General features: G+C 55.4%; 1 protein-coding gene across 3 annotated transcripts in view; it reads right to left on the reverse strand.

The window, feature by feature from the left end:
- LOC132687632 (uncharacterized protein C17orf113) overlaps positions 1-18375 on the reverse strand; it is a 49969-nt gene that overhangs the window by 25650 nt on the left and 5944 nt on the right. The window contains exons 1-2 of one of the 3 annotated variants that reach the window (XM_060646071.3): positions 8350-8488; positions 1939-2190 (exon numbers count right to left, since the gene is read on the reverse strand). In XM_060646071.3, the coding sequence (XP_060502054.1) occupies positions 1939-2190; positions 8350-8383 (286 nt within the window). In that variant the 5' untranslated portion in view covers positions 8384-8488. Of the gene's footprint in view, positions 1-1938; positions 2191-8349; positions 8489-18375 lie in introns of those variants that run through there. The other 2 variants (XM_060646070.3, XM_060646072.3) reach the window with 2 other exon arrangements.

Below are 18375 nucleotides of genomic sequence, written 5' to 3' on the forward strand. Positions count from 1 at the left end.
CACTGCATGGTGACTATAATTAAAAACACTGCACTAGATACTTAAGTTGAGAGAAGATATTAAATATTATCAACACAGAGACTCCTGGGTGGCTCGGCTGGTTAAATGTCCAACTTCGGCTCAGGTCATGATCTCACAGTTCATGAGTTCGAGCCCCACATCAGACTCTGTGCTATCAGTGTGGAGCCCACTTTGTATCCTCTGTCTCCCTCTCTCTCTGCCCCTCCTCTGCTCACACACTCTCTCTTGCAAAAATAAACATTAAAAAAGGTTATCAACACATGCACAATCATAAAGATGCGAGGGGATGGAGGTATTAACCTTATCGTGTATATGTGTAATTGTTTTATAATATATATATATGCATGAAGTCATCACATTGTACGCCTTAAGCTTACATATGTTCCGTGTCAATAATGTTTCAGTACAGCTGGATAAGAAGTACAACTATGAATCCTCTGAACAGCAGGTTGCACATAGGTTTCCATAAAGACCTAATGAATCAGTGAGTGGCTTTTGAACTCAGACGTATATAGACACACACACACTCTGGAAACATCCATACAGTCAGATACACTCTTACTCAGAGTCACAGCGTTGGCGTCCAGCCCCTAGTGCTCAGGTGGACAGCAGTTACCAGCCATCAGACCATTCCCTGCCTTTGCTTTACGCAGTGACCTCCGCCTGCAATGTCCCTTCTTCCCATGCGCCTATTCCAGAGTTCAGCACATCCCCCTTCCTTCAGGAGGCCTTTCCTGGTGTCCCCAGGTATAACTACCCTCTCTCTTTTGTGCCCACATGTGGCACCCACAACACTCAGCTGCTCTTTTTGTGTCTGTCTCAGACCAAAAGACGGACTCAATCCTGGAGCAGGATGGTGACGGGTAGGACCAGGATTTGTCTCCAGTCCCCAGCACAGTGCAGGGAACACAATGGGTGACCCATGACTATTCACCAAAAGAACGGGCGGCCTTGGGGCACCTGGGTGACTCTTGATTTCCGCTTAGGTCATGATCTCACGGTCATGAGATCGAGTCCCGTGTCAGGCTCCACAATGAGTGTGGAGTCTGCTTAAAATTCTCCCTCACTCTCCCTCTGCCCCTCTCCCCAGCTTGTGCTCTTTCTCTCTCTCTAAAATTAAAAGGAATAAATAAAAATATAAGAACAGGCAGGCTTGTTACAGCCCTCTGGCAAAGCTGCCTACCTGGGCTGCAAAGTAGGTTTCTGGTGCTGCCCCCAGGAACCAGGCTGAAGTTCTGGCCCTTCCGACCTCCCACACTGGGCCTGGTTCTGAACCTTTTCTCCCTGTCAGCCAGCAGCCTGCCTCTCCTTGCTTCCCCCACGGCCCCTATGTGCCTGTCAGCTGGAATCACCCTCACGAATGCATTCACCCATTTCCCCCAGAAATCTGTCTTGTAGCCAGCGGCCCCTTCAGTGCTTAGAGCCAAACCTCTGCAAAGTCACCCCAGCCAGGGAGAGGCAGAAATCCCGGCCAGGAGTCCAGCGGCCAAAGGAAGAGAGGCTTCCCCTGCCTGTCCCTCAGCTGGAGTGTTCCACAGCTTGCTGAACCCGGCCTTCAGGATCCCAGGACACCCCGCAGGTGAGACCCTTGTCAGATAGCCTATCCCTGCCAGAGGGCTCCAGATTGGAGAAATGCTGCTTAGGGGTCCTGCCCCAGAAGTCTCCCCAGGGAGAGCTCCCAGATCCCAAAAAGACCTCAAGAGAAGTCTTCAGCCCTAAAGACCCTCAAGATCCTGAAAGACCCCAAAGAGGGTTGTCCAGATGCAAAATAAAACTCTACGGTATCAGGGGGACTTCAGACCCTGAGACCCCCTTGAGGGGATCCCAGACCCAAGACCCCACAGAGAGAAGCCACAGACCCAGTGCCGCTCATGGAGCCCAGACCAAGCCTGTGGGAGCGGCGCCCTCGACACTGACCTGGCCCGGCAGGGGTCTTTCCCAAGCTGAGCTGCCGAAGCCGCCTCTGGTGGGCGCGCCCCCCGCAGTGCACCTGGGCCTGGGCTGCTGAGTTCAGCTGGATGTTGCAGACATCACAGAGCGTGTAGGATGGCCGTTTTCTTTCCCGCTTGGGCTTAGGCAGTTCTGGGGGCCGAGGGGGGCACTCAGTAGCTCCAGATGTGGGCGGCTCCTTCTCACCCGGGGGAGATGGGCTCAGTGGCCGCTTCATACCTGAGCAGATAGAGAGGGAGACAAGTGAACCAAGGCTGGGTGTTGTGAATACAGAGAAGGAGCAAGAGGGGTTCAAGACTCAGGAGATACCTGAGTCCCGTGTCCCAGATGAAACTCCCCAGCTTTGGGGCACCCCCAACCCAAGGGTGGCAAAAGGGAGCGTAACGGGGTCCATTTCAACCAAAGCGGCGTTAAAATACAGGAATATTGGGGCTCCTGGGCGGCTCAGTTGGTTAAGCGTCCAACTTTGGCTCAGGTCACGATCTCACGGTTTGTGAGTTTGAGCCCCGCGTGGGGCTCTGTGCTGACAGCTTGGAGCCTGGAGCCTGCTACGGATCCTGTCTCCCTCTCTCTCTGTCTCTCTTCCCCTCCCCCACTCATACCGTGTGTGTGTGTGTGTGTGTGTGTGTGTGTGTGTGTGTGTGTGTGTGTCTCAAAAAATAAACATTAAAAAATTAAAAAAAAAAATACAGGACTGTCTGGAAGAGTGTCACAAATGCCTACACACCAAGAGGCTGACAGCTGGGGACTCGGCCGCTGGGCAAAGCTCAGAGAGGAAGACCTGGAGACCAGACTGGGCAGGCACCGAGGGGCAGGCGGCGGTGAGGTTAGGGGAGTCACGTTCGTGGAAGCCAGGGCCCTATTCTGGGCCCCACAGCAGGCGCTGACAGTCCTGATGCAGGCAGGCATGTGGCGCTTTTGCTGCGGCCGCTAGCCAGAGGGGTGACTGCAGAAACCCTACCTCCCTGTGTCCAGTGCCCGGCCGGGTGACATTCACAAACGTTGACAGTGTGTGAAGCCATCCCCACCCCGGCCCCACGTGGCTCCAGATGTCCCTTGCTGTGTTGGCGACCCAGGGCTGTGGCAACAGTTGATATTTTCAGTAGCGACCTGGGCCCTACTGCCTGCGTCTGCTGAACACAGCTTCTCCTCCCTCCCTCCCTCCCCCCTCTCTTGCAGACACATACCCTACCCCTCCATGCCCCTCATCTGTCACCCACAGTCTTCCCTTTCCAGCTCACTTCTCTGAAATTTTCTTGCCTGATTCCTCAGCCTCTCACTGGCTCTATTCTGGGGTGGTCGACCCCCTTTCTCACGCCGAGCTGTGTTAATTTTCACTTCCTTCCTGGATCAGTGTGCGTGCTCTCCGCCTGTGCTGCATCCTGGGGGCTTCCTGAGGACAGGGCCTGAGCCTTCCTCGTGGGGCCAGAGAATCCCTGAGGTCAGGGACCTGTGACTTCCTCGCCGCCCTCGGAAGGAACCAATACTGATGACCCCGTGACTTTGGACCTCTAACTTCCAGGACCGTGAGGCCATGCATTGCTGTTGTTTGGGCCACCTGGTGTGTGGTACTTTGTTGCAGTAGCCCTAGAAAACGAATCCAGGGAAGGTCTGACTCTTGGGCTTTGGTAGGTGCCTTGTGGTTTCAAGGCAGCCGTCCCAGAAGCCTGCTGGGGTGGCTGGGGTGCAGTACCGGTGACAGGCTCCAGGCGGCGCAGCGAACATCTAGCTGGAAGCTAAGAGGTGGAACTCTATACCCCTCCCTGCAGGGAGGACCCCACTCCTCCACACTTTTGAGGGGAACCAGGCTGCCTCCCCACCCTGAACCACACCAAACCTCCTGTGCACTGTCTGGGGTCCGGGGCACAGTTCTGCCCACAGAGGGCACACTGGAAGGTTACTCCCCTCACCCTGTGACTGACCCCCCTTTTATGCAGCACTGAGCCCCCACCTACATTCGGCTCTCTCTCACCTCTAGGTGGAGGTCATTAGGGTTATGTGGCTGCCTGCCCAAGTCTCTCCCCCCACCTCCCAGCAGGAGGAAGGAGCAGGAAGAGAGTACAAGATGCAAGTGTTTTGCAGGTGTGTGTGTGGGGGGGGGCGGGGGTCCAACCTGCCAAGGGGGGGAAGAGGCTTCAGGGGAATGAGATTTTCCTGGCCACGCCTAGGAGAACAGCCTGCCCACCAGCGAGGAGACAGGGGGTTTTTGAAATCTCGGAGCAATTTATGACAGGCGGGCCGAGGACACGGGCCACGAGAGCAGACAAATATCTGCCATGGGGCTGATTAAACCCCTGTGATATACAGCCTCTGGGCTCACAGGGCCTGCCTGGATTCCGGGGCTAATTGTGTTCCCCCGGCCAGGCTGCTGGCCTGCTGCGGCCTGCCCTGCTTGACCCAGCCTTCCCAGCTGTCCCTTCAGGAGCCACCCTGCTCCAGCCAAGCTCTGACTCCCAGCCAGAAAATGTGGAGGGGTGGGCATTTTTTAGGGCATGTACACATCGGTCTAACCCCAGGCCAGCACCCCCTGCCCTGGCCCCTATAAAGAAGCAGCACGACTCACCCTAGCTGGACCTACACTTGGACAGGACCTGGTTCACACGTTCTCTTTAACAGAAGAGGAAAACTGAGTCCCACGGTAGGGGAGTGGACTTTTTTTAAAGTACATGAAAAGACAGGGGCATCTGGGTGTCTCAGTCATCTGACTTTGGCTCAGGTCATGATCTCACGGCTTGTGGGTTCAAGCCCCACGTTGGGCTTTGTGCTGACAGCTCAGATCCTGGAGCCTGCTTCAGATTCTGTGTGTCTCTCTCTCTTTCTTTCTCTGCCCCTCCCCCACTTGCGCGCGCGCGCGCGCGCTCTCTCTCTCTCAAAAATAAGTAAACATTTTAAAAATAATAATTAAAAAATAAAGTACATGAAAAGACAGCGAAGAGCTGTTTCTAGAAGCTTCCTTGCCTCCCCCTTTACCCAGCTACCCAGGCCACCTCTTTATAATTACAGCCCTGTTTATTGAGAGCTTACTATGTGCCAGGTGCTTTACACATAGGATCTCTTTTAAGCTTCACAACAACCCCATGAGTTGGGCACTATTATTAACCTATTATCCCACTTTATGGATTCGAGAACAGGCATTGAGAAGTTTCACAGCCAGACCAGAACCTACACTTGTCTGACCCTGGAGCCCAAGTCCTCAGCCACTGCCCTATCCCACCTGTCCTTAAGGCCTGCCAAGCCCTCTTTTGAACTTCTGGGTGGGGCAGGGGGTGGTTACAAATTCTGGGAAGGACTCCTGGGGACACCTGGGGGTGCCCAGCCCCTAACAGGCTGGAGGGCCAGACAGGGAGGTGCCACACCCTGGCAGGAAGGGGCCAGAGTCAGAGAGGCTGGGAGAGGGGGATGCGAAGAAACGAGGAGAACTGAACCTGAACAGAGTTCTGAAAAAGACCAAGTGAAAGCAGAGAAAAAGTGTATGCATGTACTCCGGTGTCTGTCTGTCTGATTTGCACAGGAAGGGGGTAAAGCTCCCTGCTCCCACCTTCCCTGAGAAATAGTTAAGGGCTAATGCGGGGGGGTGGGGCGGGGGTGCTGGACGGTGGAGGGGGCCACCCTCTTAAAGGCAGGCTCACACCAGAGCTGGAGAGCTGATGGGGCCAGGGTTGCTGTCTGTCTGTCTGTGTGTCTGTCCATCCATACGGAGCTGGAGGGAGTGGGGAGTGGAGGGAACAGTCAGGCAGGACCCCAGGGCTCCTTCTCCACCACTCTCTTGCTGAGTGATGAATGGACTTGGGACTTGGCTTTCAGTGGGGCCCTCAGGCACTGCAGTGAGGCAGAGCTCTTGGCCTGCCCACCCACAGAGGGCTGGATGGAAAGGGACCTTGGAAGCTATAAGGTACAGAGAAGGGAGTTGTTTCAGATGCAGCCTGGGGAAGGGGGTCCTCAGGAAAGAGCTGCTTTTGCCAGAGGGTTAACGGGAGAGGAAGGTTCTAGGCCTGTCCCCAGCCTTTGGCAGGGCATGAAGGGTTCCCTCACTAAACCCTTAATGAGCCCAATTACACTCTGGTATTTTCCCCCCGGGTCTGCCAACATCTGCCCTCCCACCTTTCCCAGCCAGGTCCCAGGCCCTGCCTCTGAGCGGGAGCCTGGCTGGCTGGCCAAGCTCAGGCTAGTCCCCGTCCCTCTGGGCTTCAGTTTTCTGTCTTTGGAGAGGGAGGATTGGGCTGGGCTAATCTCTTAGGTCCTTTGCAGGCAGTGTCGCCACTGAAGCACCTAGCAGCTGTCTCTGAAGCAGGGGGTAAAGAGAAGGCCGGGTTGTATCTGTTTCTGTCACCAGAGAAAGGCAGGTGGGTACGGGGAAAGAACTGCCCGCGGTGAGTGCCCACTGCCCTCTGGGCCACTGTACGAACACCCTCTCCGTTAACCCTCACAACAACCCCGTGAGGCTTTACAAATGGGGAAGCTGAGGCTCAGAGTCAAAGAGAGAGGCAGGTGAGTAGGACGAGTTCTCTCCCATTTACAATGCGGGAGCAGGGGGTGTACCCTAACAGCCCCCATCCCAGTCGCTCACAGGATCACCAGCAGGGGTTGGGGAACCTGCCCCACCCACCGACCCAGCTGCAGAGAGAAGTGTCTGGAAGAAGAGAGGTCTTGTCTGTTCTTGGCCTAGAAGAGTGTGAGCCTTCCTGGGCCCAGCTGCCCCCCTCAATACCCTACCTCCCCTCTCCCAAGGCTGACACCTGTCTAGGGTGAGCAAGGGGGAATAAGCCACTTCAGTGCATGGCCACCACAGGGTGGCAACCACCCCAGCCATCCTGTGGACTCAGAGAGCTGGTGTCACCCCAGGGTCACACCCCAGAGGAGCCAGAGGCCCACACCTAGAAGAGTAGGGTGGCCTGAGAGGCGCAGGAGGCCCTGGGATTGGGCAACAGCTGTTCCAGATGTCAGGGGCCAGGTGGGGGGTTTCCATGAGGCAAACCAAAGTGTCCATGTCTGTCTTCCCATTCAAAGTGGTGACAGAGGAAGCCCATCACCTTCTCCTGGGGGTGCCGGGTGCTGGGGATTTCAAGAGTGAACTGACTAAGAGGTGCTGAAAGTCAACACTCAGCCCCAAGGAAAGGAGAGAGAGGGCACGAGAGGAGAGGGAGAGCCATGGTCCAGAGATGAGGTCACCGTCTCCCACCAGTTCCCCTCCCCCAGTCTGCCCGGTCCTCACCCCCTATTGGCCGGGTGTCCCAGGGGGGCCTCCTGCCATCCTGACACCCCCAAAGGCAGGGGCTGCCTGTTCTGGGCAGCGATACTCCCTCAAAAGACCCTCAAGCCACCCTCAGGAAGGAAGTTCTTCTTGCTATCTAACCTGCATCTCTCTTTGCAGGGGCCACAGTGGCCACACAGCAGCTGCTTCTAAGATTGTGATGGTGGGGGTGGTAAGGAAGGGAATATTAGCCTCAGCACCCCTTTTCCTAGCCTCCACTGCTGGGCAAGGCCTGGGAAACCTGACTTGTTGTGCAGGAGATCCCCTATGCCCCCTCCCCCCTCTCTTAGCACCAGGGTCCAGGATCTTGGTTCACTGGCCTCCTTGTCCACAGCCTGTTCTCCCCGTCCAGGCCGAGCGGTAGCTCCCCCAAACCCCGTTCCCTGCCGGTGATGGCCCCACCATCAGCACTCCCAAACTAGGGCTGGGGGGTTTGTCCTGGGAGCCAGACGGAGCTGGAGGGAGGATGGTTGGGAGTCCCCAGACTGTTTGAGAGTTGTGGGTGGGAGGCCAGCCAGGAGGGTCCAACCTATGCCCATTGCTGAAAATGAGGCATTGGGCTTGAGAGGGGAAGGGAGGACAGAAAGGCCTCCAATGACTGGGGATCATGAGAGTGGAGAGGGGTGGTGAGTGTGCTCTCTGCACCCCTCAGAAGACAGCAGGAGACCTCCCCTCCCCTACTCCCTCCATTCTATTCTATCCCAGGGGCTGATGAGGGTGGGGTGATTTTGGGGTTCTCTCTAAACTCCTTAGGAAAAGGGGAATGATTTTGTCCAGCTCCCTGTCTCCAGACAATGGTCCCCTCCTTAGGGTGGGAGTCTCACCCTCTCTGCTCTGTGGCTCCCAGCCTCCCTCCCCCTAGGGGAAACTGGAAGTCCTTCTTGCCATCACTCTTGCCCCCCTCCCAGCGTCCGTGTTTGGCTAAGCTGCCGTTTTTTTGCCTGCCCACCCCCCGCCCCGCTGCACCCACCCCCGCCAAGGTGGGGCAGGGTCCTTGCCGCTGCCCGCAGCCCTACACCCCCACCTCGGCGCGCGCGGGCCCCCTCAGGCGCTCAGCCCCAGCGGCGCTCGGTCCGGGATGGGGACGGAGCCAGGAGTGCGGGAGCCTGCCCAGCGCCGGCGCCTACCTGAAGGGCGCTGCGGACCCGAGCGGGGCTGCATCTAGCGGCCCACGGCCACCCGCCACCCAGGGCGATCCGGATTCCCGGCTCCTGGAGGTGCGTGGCGGAGGAGTCCCGGCCTGCGAGTCCCGGGGCAGCCGCCGGTCTCCCGAGCCCGCCCCCCGCCGGCCCGTGCGGAGCAGGTGCCAGGAGCCGCGCCGCTCCGAGCGGAGCGCAGGAGAGACCCCGGAAAGGAGTTGCACGGCGGCTCTTCCCGGGAAGAAAGGCGAGGGGGGACCAAGCGATGCTCCCTGCAAAAGGGCTGGGCCCTTTGGTGAGTATCCTCCCTACTACCCCTGGCCTGCTAGGCACAGAATGCCCCTCAGCGTCTGAGGGGTCCTAGAGCTCCAGGAAGGGAACCCCAAAGTGGCCACGTCCCACTGCTCTGCTGTGATCTCCCCACCCCCTGCAAATTGCCCCTCTTTTGGGGGACAGCTCAGAGAGAAGGAGGAAGCTTACATTCAGGGAGCACCCACTGGGTGCCAGGAGGGATCGCATTCAATCCTCATAACCACTCTGCCTGAATTGGTTTGATCCCCATTTTACAGACCAGGAAACCGAAAAGATTGGGATGTTAACTGGCCCAAAGTCACACAGGAAGTGAGCACCAAGTGGGAGACTCCAGACTGCTCCTAGGATCCCCCTCTGGGGGTCTGGGGCAGGGGGAGGAAATTTCACCCGTGTGTGTGTGTGTGTGTGTGTGTGTGTGTGTGTGTGTGTGTACACACACACACACACCTGGGGGTCTTTTCTGATTTCTCCTAGGGAGTCAGTGCATGGTGTCTGGCCCAGAGTGGGGGCACAGTGCAGGAGCATGAAGCCAAGCAGGGGAGGGCAGGGGCTGGAGGCAGGACTTCTGGAGAGTGCTGTTAATGGGGAGGCAGTAACAGGGTCAGAAAATTAGTCTCAGAGGAAGGAGACAGAAATGGTTCTTGTATCCAAAGAAGAGGTGTCAAAAAAAATAAAAAAAAAAAAAACAAAAAACAAAGAAGAGGTGTCAATGCTGCTCACCCTTGGTTGGGTTGGGCAGGCCTCCTGTGGACCAGGCCTGGAGAGAAGAGGTCCCACCATGAGGAGCCCTGGCCATACCCCGCCCACTGGGGCAGGGCACCTGGCAGCCACTCAGTTTCCCAGAACTGCTTGCTGGGCCTCACACCCACCAACTCACTCCTGTCTTGAGGCCTTTGCTCCTGCTGCTCCCTCGGCCTGGACTCTCCCCTGACCTCCGCACGGTTGTTTCCTTGTCGCTCAGGCCTCAGCTCCAATGCCGCCTCCCCAGGCCCCATTGCCCTAGCGCCATTATTCTTTGCTCCAACCCCTGCTTTATTTCCCTCTTGGCACATCTCCCAAGATGTCATTCTTTTGCTTGGACACTTACCTGTCTCCTCTGTGAGGACACAGTCTTTATTTCCCAGGTGCCTGAGGCACCAGCACAAAGTTGGATGCTTAGCAAACAGACGCCGGGTAGACAGTTATGCATGAGTTCATGTCCACTCTACAAGCAAATCTGCAGTGCGTTGCACACTTCAGCTGGGTGAAGTGGATGCTGTGTGAATTATATCTTAATAAAGCGGCTATTATAAAAAAAAAAAAGCCCATCCGGCAGCACACCCACCCTCTCACTTGATCCAGTCACACCTCTGTCCGTCCCAGTCCACATCCTGTGTCTGTCCACGGAGAATCACAGTTGCTCAGATTTGGAAGGGGTCTGAGAGGTCATCCTGTCCCTTTTGTAACTTGCCAGAGTTACCCTCTGGCCTCTGCTCACACATGCCAATGGCAGGGAGCTCACTGCCTCACAAGACGGCCTATTCCATTGTTGGAGGGTTCTCAGTGACAGAAGTATGGAGGCCTGGAAGCTGTTTCCCTGTAACGCTCACGCTCATGCACAGGCCCTAGATCTGCTCCTCGGTGGTGCCGAAGGAATGCACACCACCTTCCACAGCCAGCTCAACATGGCTGGCAGCTTCATCCTAAGGGGTCTCTTCTCCAACTATTCTTCCCCTGACATGGCCACCTCCTCCAGGAAGCCCCTCCTATGTTCTTCCTGGACACCTTGTATTGGTCCCTAACACGGTATTTATCACACTGTATTGACGTGTCTTCCCCAAATCCTGCCCCAGCCACCCCTCTGCACCAAGTCGGGTAGTTCCAGGCTTTTATTTATTTTCTTCCACCCAACACCTTGCATGGTGACCAACTGAGCTGAACTAAGCAACTTAATAAACATTTGTTTCCAGGGGCTTTATTATCCTAGTCACATCCCTCTAAGCTAATTTAGGCTTTCGATGTCCTCTTTTAGGACAGAAAAAGAGAGAATCACTCCCCTGATCCTCAACCCTGTTTTCTCCTAATGCTGCCCAGTCCTTAACTTTTCTGCACTCTCGAGCCAGCTCTATACAGAACTGAGGGTCCACGAACTCCCCCCCCACCAGGGCTATTTCACATGATATGCTGGCAAGTTCAGCCACCCCATCTCGTCGCCAAGAGAGTGATTTCTTGAACTGGGAGCACCAGGCCTTATGCTTAGGCTTACTGGCGCTCCGTTTCTGCCCAGCCTGTTGAAATCATTCAGCAGGAACACAGGTGCCAGCTTAGTGCCACCGCAAAGACGTGGCTTCACCTAGACACCTGGGAATAACATGCCCCTAAACTCCAACCCCACACACAGACAAAAACATTGCCATTAGTTGAGGCCCTTCTGTATTCTGTATTCTTCCCACACCTTTATCCCTCCCCTAGCCCTGAGGAGTGTTCCTCTTCTCCCTTTGAAGATAAGGACAGGGAGGCTCTGAGAGGTTAGTTCACCTGCTCAAGGTCACACAGCTAGAAAGGGGTAGAGTTGGAACCCATCTGGTTGACTCCAAGGTCTAGGCTCTCTTTGCTCCATGTCGTGGTGGCTCTAAAGGCCTTATCTCAATATGCTGGTGACTTTTCCTGTAACCTCACCTGTGGGGTGAGGAGGAAGGAAGCATGGAAAGCATTTTCATGAGGGCTGGAGGGGCCAGGCCGTGCTCCCTTGCCCACTTACCACTCGTCCAAGGAGGGATTCAGGCCCTGGGTATTGCCTTCCCCTGGCCAGAAAATGACCCTTAGTCTAAATAAAGCTGCTTAGTCTCTAGTTGGGCCACTCAATTCTCAGGGCAGCCCAGTCTCATCCTGTTATCTCCTCTCCCTCTGTCTTGTCTGTGAAGAATGTCCAGCCCTAGAGCAATGCTTAGCCCACCAAAGGCAACCAATACTTATTGCTGGACTTGAGGAAAGAACTGCCCCTCACTGTGAGCACCAGAACGGAGTGGGTTCCTTACTCTGGCTGTGTGGGCTTGGGCAAGTTACTTTCCCTCTCTGAGCTTCGGTTTCCTTATCTGTAAAACAGGGCCATTAATACATAACAACACACAGGGTGATGTAAGATCATCCCTGCAGAGTGCCTGATGTAATATGTGTCCAATTAATGATATGAGTATCATTAATGAGGTGTTATGGTCCCCGCTTGAGAGACAGGGCAGTGGGCTCAGAGGGGGAAGGGACTTACGTAACCCATAGTACCAGCTTGGAAGCAGCCTATATAGGACAGGAGCCTGGTTGTGCCTGCCTTAAAGGCTGAGTCTTTTTCCCAGCCCCACGGGGCCTTCCCTGAGTTCTCAATAAATTTAATCTCTACCAGTAAATTATGAGATGGCTATGCTAATCATTCCTACTAGTGAATAATACCCAGAGCTCCAGCTAAAGCAAAGCCCGTAGCAAAAGGGCTCAGGCTTCTATTCTGATCATGGCCCCAACTAGGTTGGGGTGTGCAGAGTAATTCTGGGCCCCCGGGTTCCAGGAGGGTGAGAGAAGCCTTACCCTCAGGTGGGCCTGTCTCCTCCACCACAGGTCCTTTCTATGCCCACCAAAAGGACAGAATCACTAATGGTTTGAACAAGTTCGCCATGATCCCTCCCCCAACGGGGCCAGCCTTTTGCCTCCTAAAATAGCCCAGAGCCACCATGTGCCCAGGGCGGCTCCCCACTGGTTGCAAATCCCCCTGAAATTAAATCCCCATCCTGCCCCAAGCAGGATGGCACCACCTCCAGCCCTGCTGAGCTCCAGGGCTGGCCAGGCTCCCCCCAGTGGAAACTGGGACGGTTGTCCTTCACGGTGACCGAGACATAAATCCCCAAATAATGAGACAGGCGCTGGGAACACAGAACCAGACACGGTGTTAATTGGTTTACTTCTGGGCAGGCGTGATGTAGAGGCAGTAGCAACAGGCCTCGGTTTCCCAGCCAGTAAAATGGAGTGGGGGGCTGTGTTGACTTCCGGCATCCCTGGCCGGGGTTTTCTCTGCCCTCTGACGGGTCTCCCACCCAGATTCTCCAGCAGCCCTTCTTACTTTCCTAGAACACTAACTTCGCATATGTAAAAGGGAGGAAGTGGGGTCCACTTGTCCCGGTCTTGAGGTAGGGAGACCCAAATTATCCTTACCGTGATCTAGAACCACCTTCTTTCCACTAAAACCAAGCCGAAAGGCTCAGTCCACCTCGGCACGCATCAGGGTGGGGGTGGGGAGGCGGGAGGGCCCAGTGTAGCCTTCCTGCTCATGGGATGAGGCCGGTGATGGATTCTTGGACGAGCATGAGGGCCTCAGTTTGCAGTGATCAGGATGAGATTATCACATTAAACTTTAAAAGTCTTTGCTCAAAAAGAAGCAGCAGCTGACACCCTTGACTCCCCCAACTGCCACCGTCATCCTCTCTTGGATCATGGCTGCAGATGCTGGCCACTTGGTGGCTCCACTGCACTGGGCTAGAGGCAGGGGGATGGACAGAATGACCTCTCCAGGCCTGGGCTGCTCCTGAGTCGTGGAGAGATGGCAGGGGGAGGAGCCAGGGGAAAGGGATGAGCCTTGTCTGTGGGAGTCGTTTGCAGGGCCTCAGGGGAGCCCAAGAGACTTGGGATCAGCACTTATTACAACTTTGCCACTTACTGTCCTGTGACCGGGGACACGCCCCTTTGCTCCACACCTCAGTATCCTCATCTGTGAAATGGGGACAGCAGTAACAGTAACTACTACTAACTCCCCCAACCCGAGGCTGACAGCTGAGAAGATTAAATAAGATAACATATGGACAATTCCCTGCAAGCTGGAAAGAGCCATTGCGGTGTGAAGGATGGCATTGTTAGTTACCGCGGGAGGGACGGTGACAAGGCTGCAGAAAGAATTTCCTCACGGCTGTGCACTGGAAACCAGTGGGGCAAGAAGAGAGGGGAGACAAATGGGCCTGGGGGGAACCCCCAAAATGTCACCCACGATGCCCCCTCCCACCCAGGGTGCCCATCCCCGTGTCCAGACCGACCCCCTCCCCTCCTGCCCATCATCTTCCCTCGCAAGGCTGGCAGCCCATCCCCAGTCTTTCCCAGTCCAAAGCTGTATCCAGCTTGTGTTTGTTGCCAACGCAACGGAAATTATTTCAACCTCCTCACCCAGCTTGGCAAAGCTGCCTGGGTTGTATAGGAGAGGCTGGAGCTGGAGGAGAGGAAGCTGGGAACTGGGGTGCCCACAGCAGGGTGGCCCCCTCCCCAGAATATTAACTTCGATAGCAGCAATCAAGAAGGCAGTAAGCCTACTGGGGGGACTTCCCCATGCTGCCCCATGGGAGGGAAGGGAAAGGCTGAAGGCCCCGGGGTCTCACCGGGACCTTGGCTACCTTCCCTCTTACTTAAAGAGCTGCATTCAGAGCAGGCCGGGAAAGGCCCTGACTACCAGCCAGGATCAACCCTGCAGAAATTAAGATCTTTGGATTTTCCCGACCCACCCTTCATTTCCTGATGCTCTTATTTAGTTTGTTCAACAGAATCCTCCCACCCCAGCCCACCCCACCAGACCTTGGGGCCCTTCCCCTTCCTCAGTATAAGAAGCCGAATCCAGAAGGATGGAGGCAGGGAGAAGCTGAAAATGGCCCTGAGATTCCGGGGTCACCCTGAGCATGAGGGAGGGAGAGCCTCCAAGCCCACTGTGGCTGAGGGAGATGGTGGGGTGGCCACGGTCCACCTTGCCGGCCAGGGAGAAGTCCCGACCACATCAAGGAGTCCTCCTCTCAAACTGGCTGGTTGGTGGGTGGAACCACATGGCCGTTGCAGGCCATGAAGGAGGCCTTTCAAAACCAGCTGAGAGGTTCCAAGAATGCTCCTGGGATGGACTTTGTCAACATGCCCCATGCCCCCCTCCAGATCCTCTGTCTGGCTGCCTATAGCAGGGCTGCTCAGTGACCTTAGCCAGGGAGGGGGAGGGGGCATCGTGGGACCCGGGACAGAGACCAGGCTCTGGAGTCGTCAGACTTTGGGCAAGTGGCTTCACCTCTCTGATCTGTAAAATGGGCCCAACGGTATCTACCTCGTGCGATTGTTGGGACAGTTAAGAGATAATGTAAGGAGAACGCCTCCCTTTGTGCCCAGCACAGAGTTGGGGCTCAATGAACTCACTAAGGAAACATTTGTCGGACACCTACTATATGCCAGGCCCTCCCTCCATTCCTCGCCCAGGGGACCCAGCACGGAACAACAGTCCTGAGGAGCCCTCATGGAGCTTGCCAGCCAGGGACAATGGTCGCAGCCACTAAGTAGCTAATCACACAGGTCAGGGAGGATGAGTGGCCAGGAATAAGCCTCTCTCAGGAGGGGACAGCTCAGCCTAGACCTGGCTGACTTGAGGGACAGGCCTGCCTGAGAGTCCTCGACTGTAGCTGCTCACTGGAATCACCTGGGCAGCTTTGAAAACTTCGGATGGCTGGGCCCCTCCCCAGGGATTCTGACCGGATGGGGCTGGGGTGGCGCTGAGGCAACAGGATTTGATTTAATTTCTGCCCAGGTGATCCTGATGTACAGCCAAAAGTGAGATCCCCTTGCCCTGCACTTTCCCCAAGTGCCTGTCCATGTGAGTATCACCTGGGGAGCTTGTCCGGCATGGCGGGCTGGGCCACAACCTTAGGGGTTCAGATTTAGGGGCCGGGCTAAGGCCCAGCATCTGCCTTTCTAACAAGCACCCAGGTAATTCTGAAGAGCAGACAGGTCTAGCGAGGTGTCTAGGAGAGTAAGTCTCAGGTCAGAGCTTGGCATGGAGCGCCCCCCACCACGGACCCCAGCCACGCCCACACAGGACCACCTGCCACATTGGTTCCCACTGCCCCATCTCTGCCCTCAACTTGAGAAGTGCCTCCTTTCTCAAACAGGCAAGTCCCAGGCATGTTCCTAGGCTTATCATGAAGCCTGAAGGTCCCCACCGCTATGGGCGTGGGGTCTATTTCCCTACTACCCTCGCTCGGCCCCTGGGCCCAAGCCCCTGTGCCATTCTGTCCATGCTTCATGCCCGGCCAGACCCTGGGCTCTCAGGGGTAGGGCTGGCTTCTCCAACCACATGGCGCTGAGCCTGGCATCCCACAGGGTATGCCTCGTCTTAGCTAAAGGAGTACCAAATCTACCCCAGCCTCTGCTGGGCGCACTTGCCCCCACAACTGAGCCACAGGTGGGAAAGTTGTGACCCGCCCTGAGAGATTCGTGCTCCGCTCCTTCTCCTGGGTCTCTGATCCCGGATTCCTCTTGTGGAGTCTGATTTCTCTCTCTCCTATTTCACCCTCAGCCCTGCCCTACGGGCCAGGCCCTGAGATGGGAGACATGGCCCAGTTGTGCTCCCCAAGGCAAAGGTGTGCCAGAATATACCCCTATCCCTGCTGAAGAATCAGGGTCACCCTACTCCAGGCGCCTGGCATGATGCCCACCCCTTCCTTTTGGGAAGCAACATAGTGTAGCCATAATGCCTGGGTTAAATCCCACCTCTGCCACTTCCTGTGTGACCTCGGTCTGTGCCTTGGTTTCCCCATCTGCAAAATAAGAATAAATAGTACCTCTCCTAGAGGGTCATTATGGGATTAAATGAGCCAATGGTCATAAAGTGTTCAGCAAACAGGCACATGGTAACCACTGTGTGTGTTTGTTAAATAATGTTTAAAAATACATGATTCTCTGAAGGCCATGCTTTCGTCCGTCAGCAAAGTGGGTCCTGACAATGCACCAGGTCTGGAAGGCAGGGATTAAGATCCCATTTTACAGGCGAGGAGACTGAAGCTCAGGAGAGAAAGGGACGGTGTCAGATGACACCCAAGCCTCGGGACCGTGGCACTTCAAGTCTGGTCTCTCCCGGCACCCCTGGGCCCACCTCCCTCACTCCTCAGGCGCCTGCCCTGGCCCAGGTGGGCTCTGTGCCCTGCACTGACAGAGGCCCCTTTGTACCCCTGCCCAGGGCCACACCCTGAGCTCAGAGCAACAGCCAGACAAGCGCTCTGTGTGTTGGTCTGTTTCGCCGCCAGGTCTGCGGTCACCCTGGCCGCTCCAGCCACGTGCTCTGGCTGGGCGGATCTGAGGGTCATCCCCCACCCCTTCCAGCCCCCCATCTCAACCGCGGCAGGGCATCCCTGACCCTCCCTGGGCTGCATTCAGCCAGGAGGCAGACTGGGAGGCAGCCCCAAGGAAAACACCCCCATTCTTGGTCTCCACCCTGTGCAAATTCCAAGTGACCAGACTCTAAGGTGTCTGGGGCCCCAGAGGAAGGGACAGGCAGGAGCTGAGGGGGTGGGGCATGACATGGAGGTTACTCTGGTTACCCTTTCTATCTCCCTAAATCTTTCTTCAACTGCTTGCTTCTCTTTACCACCTGGACTGGCATGACAACCTCCTCACTGGCCTCCCTGCCTCCACTTCTCCATCTCTCACCTTCCCAGTTTGTTCCCCACGTCCCAGAAGGAGCCTTGCAAAAAGGCAAATCCGATCACATCCCTCTCCTGCCCCAAATCTCCAAAGGCTTCTCCCTCACCTTAGAGAATTCCTATCGTAGCCTGGAAGATCTGGCCTCTGCCCACCTCCCCCAAACCCTTTTCCTCTTCCAACCTACCTTTCCACTGGCTTCTTCCCACAGATTAATGGAGATATAAATACAAGTCTCTGCCTAAGAATATTACCGGTAGAGCTAACACTGATAATGGCTAGAATCAGATACAAAAACACTCTTTATTGGCTAAAAGAGCCAGAAGAATCCAGTCTTGACCACAAATCTTGTTTAAAATTTCAACCTTCCCAAATCGGATGAGTTTACCCAGTCACACAATGGCTGAGACTAAAGTCAGGAGCCTTTGACTGATGCCACATCGACTGATGGATCAAATCTCGGCAGCAAAATTTATACAGCATTGATGCCAATGAAAATAATTCCAGTAAAATTAAAATGGAATGGAAAAAAATGGAAATGTGTTTAACTGTACCATAGAGGAAAAATTGAAAAATCTGATCAAGAAATTAAATCGGATGAAGAGTTCAAACTGGAAACCACTTGCTAAAAACGTCTTCAGTGCTGGTATGTTTGGGTTTACAATGTTTGCATTCAAAACATCCTGGGGTCAAAATGTCCAGGTCAAAAGATCCTGTGCCCCTCCGATATTTTCTTACCACTCCCTACACCGCTCATGAGAACTCCAGCCACACTGGGCTCTTTCTCTCCCCAGAGCACAGCAAGGTCCTCCTTCAGAGCAGAGCATATTCTCAAAACCCATTCTTTCTGCCTGGAACACTCTTTTCCTCCCAGCTCCTACCTCCCCTACTTGTGGCTGATGCTGAAATAACAGCTCCTGGAGATGCCTTCCCTCACTGCCCTCCTTAAGTCAGATTTCCTTCCTGCCTCCTGGCACTCACTCTTCGCCCTGTCTTATCCCCCCACCTTGAATTCCCAGGGCAACTTCGCCCTGTCCTATTCCCCCTTGGAATCCCCAGGGCAAGCCTAGCAAGTCTAACACATAGTAGGCGCTCAGTAAATATTTGTTGAATGAATGGATAAAACAGTATCACTAGGGTGAGGGGCAGGGGAATGGGTTGGAGCTTCCAAGGGCCCCTGGAAGGGAAAAGGGCAGGGCAGAGACATATCCTTCCGTTCTACCTTTATCCCCACACCCCAACCCCTCCCCCCCC

The sequence above is a fragment of the Panthera onca genome, chromosome E1 (genome assembly GCF_046562875.1).
Source record: "Panthera onca isolate mPanOnc1 chromosome E1, mPanOnc1 haplotype 2, whole genome shotgun sequence".
NCBI classification, from domain to species: domain Eukaryota; kingdom Metazoa; phylum Chordata; class Mammalia; order Carnivora; family Felidae; genus Panthera; species Panthera onca.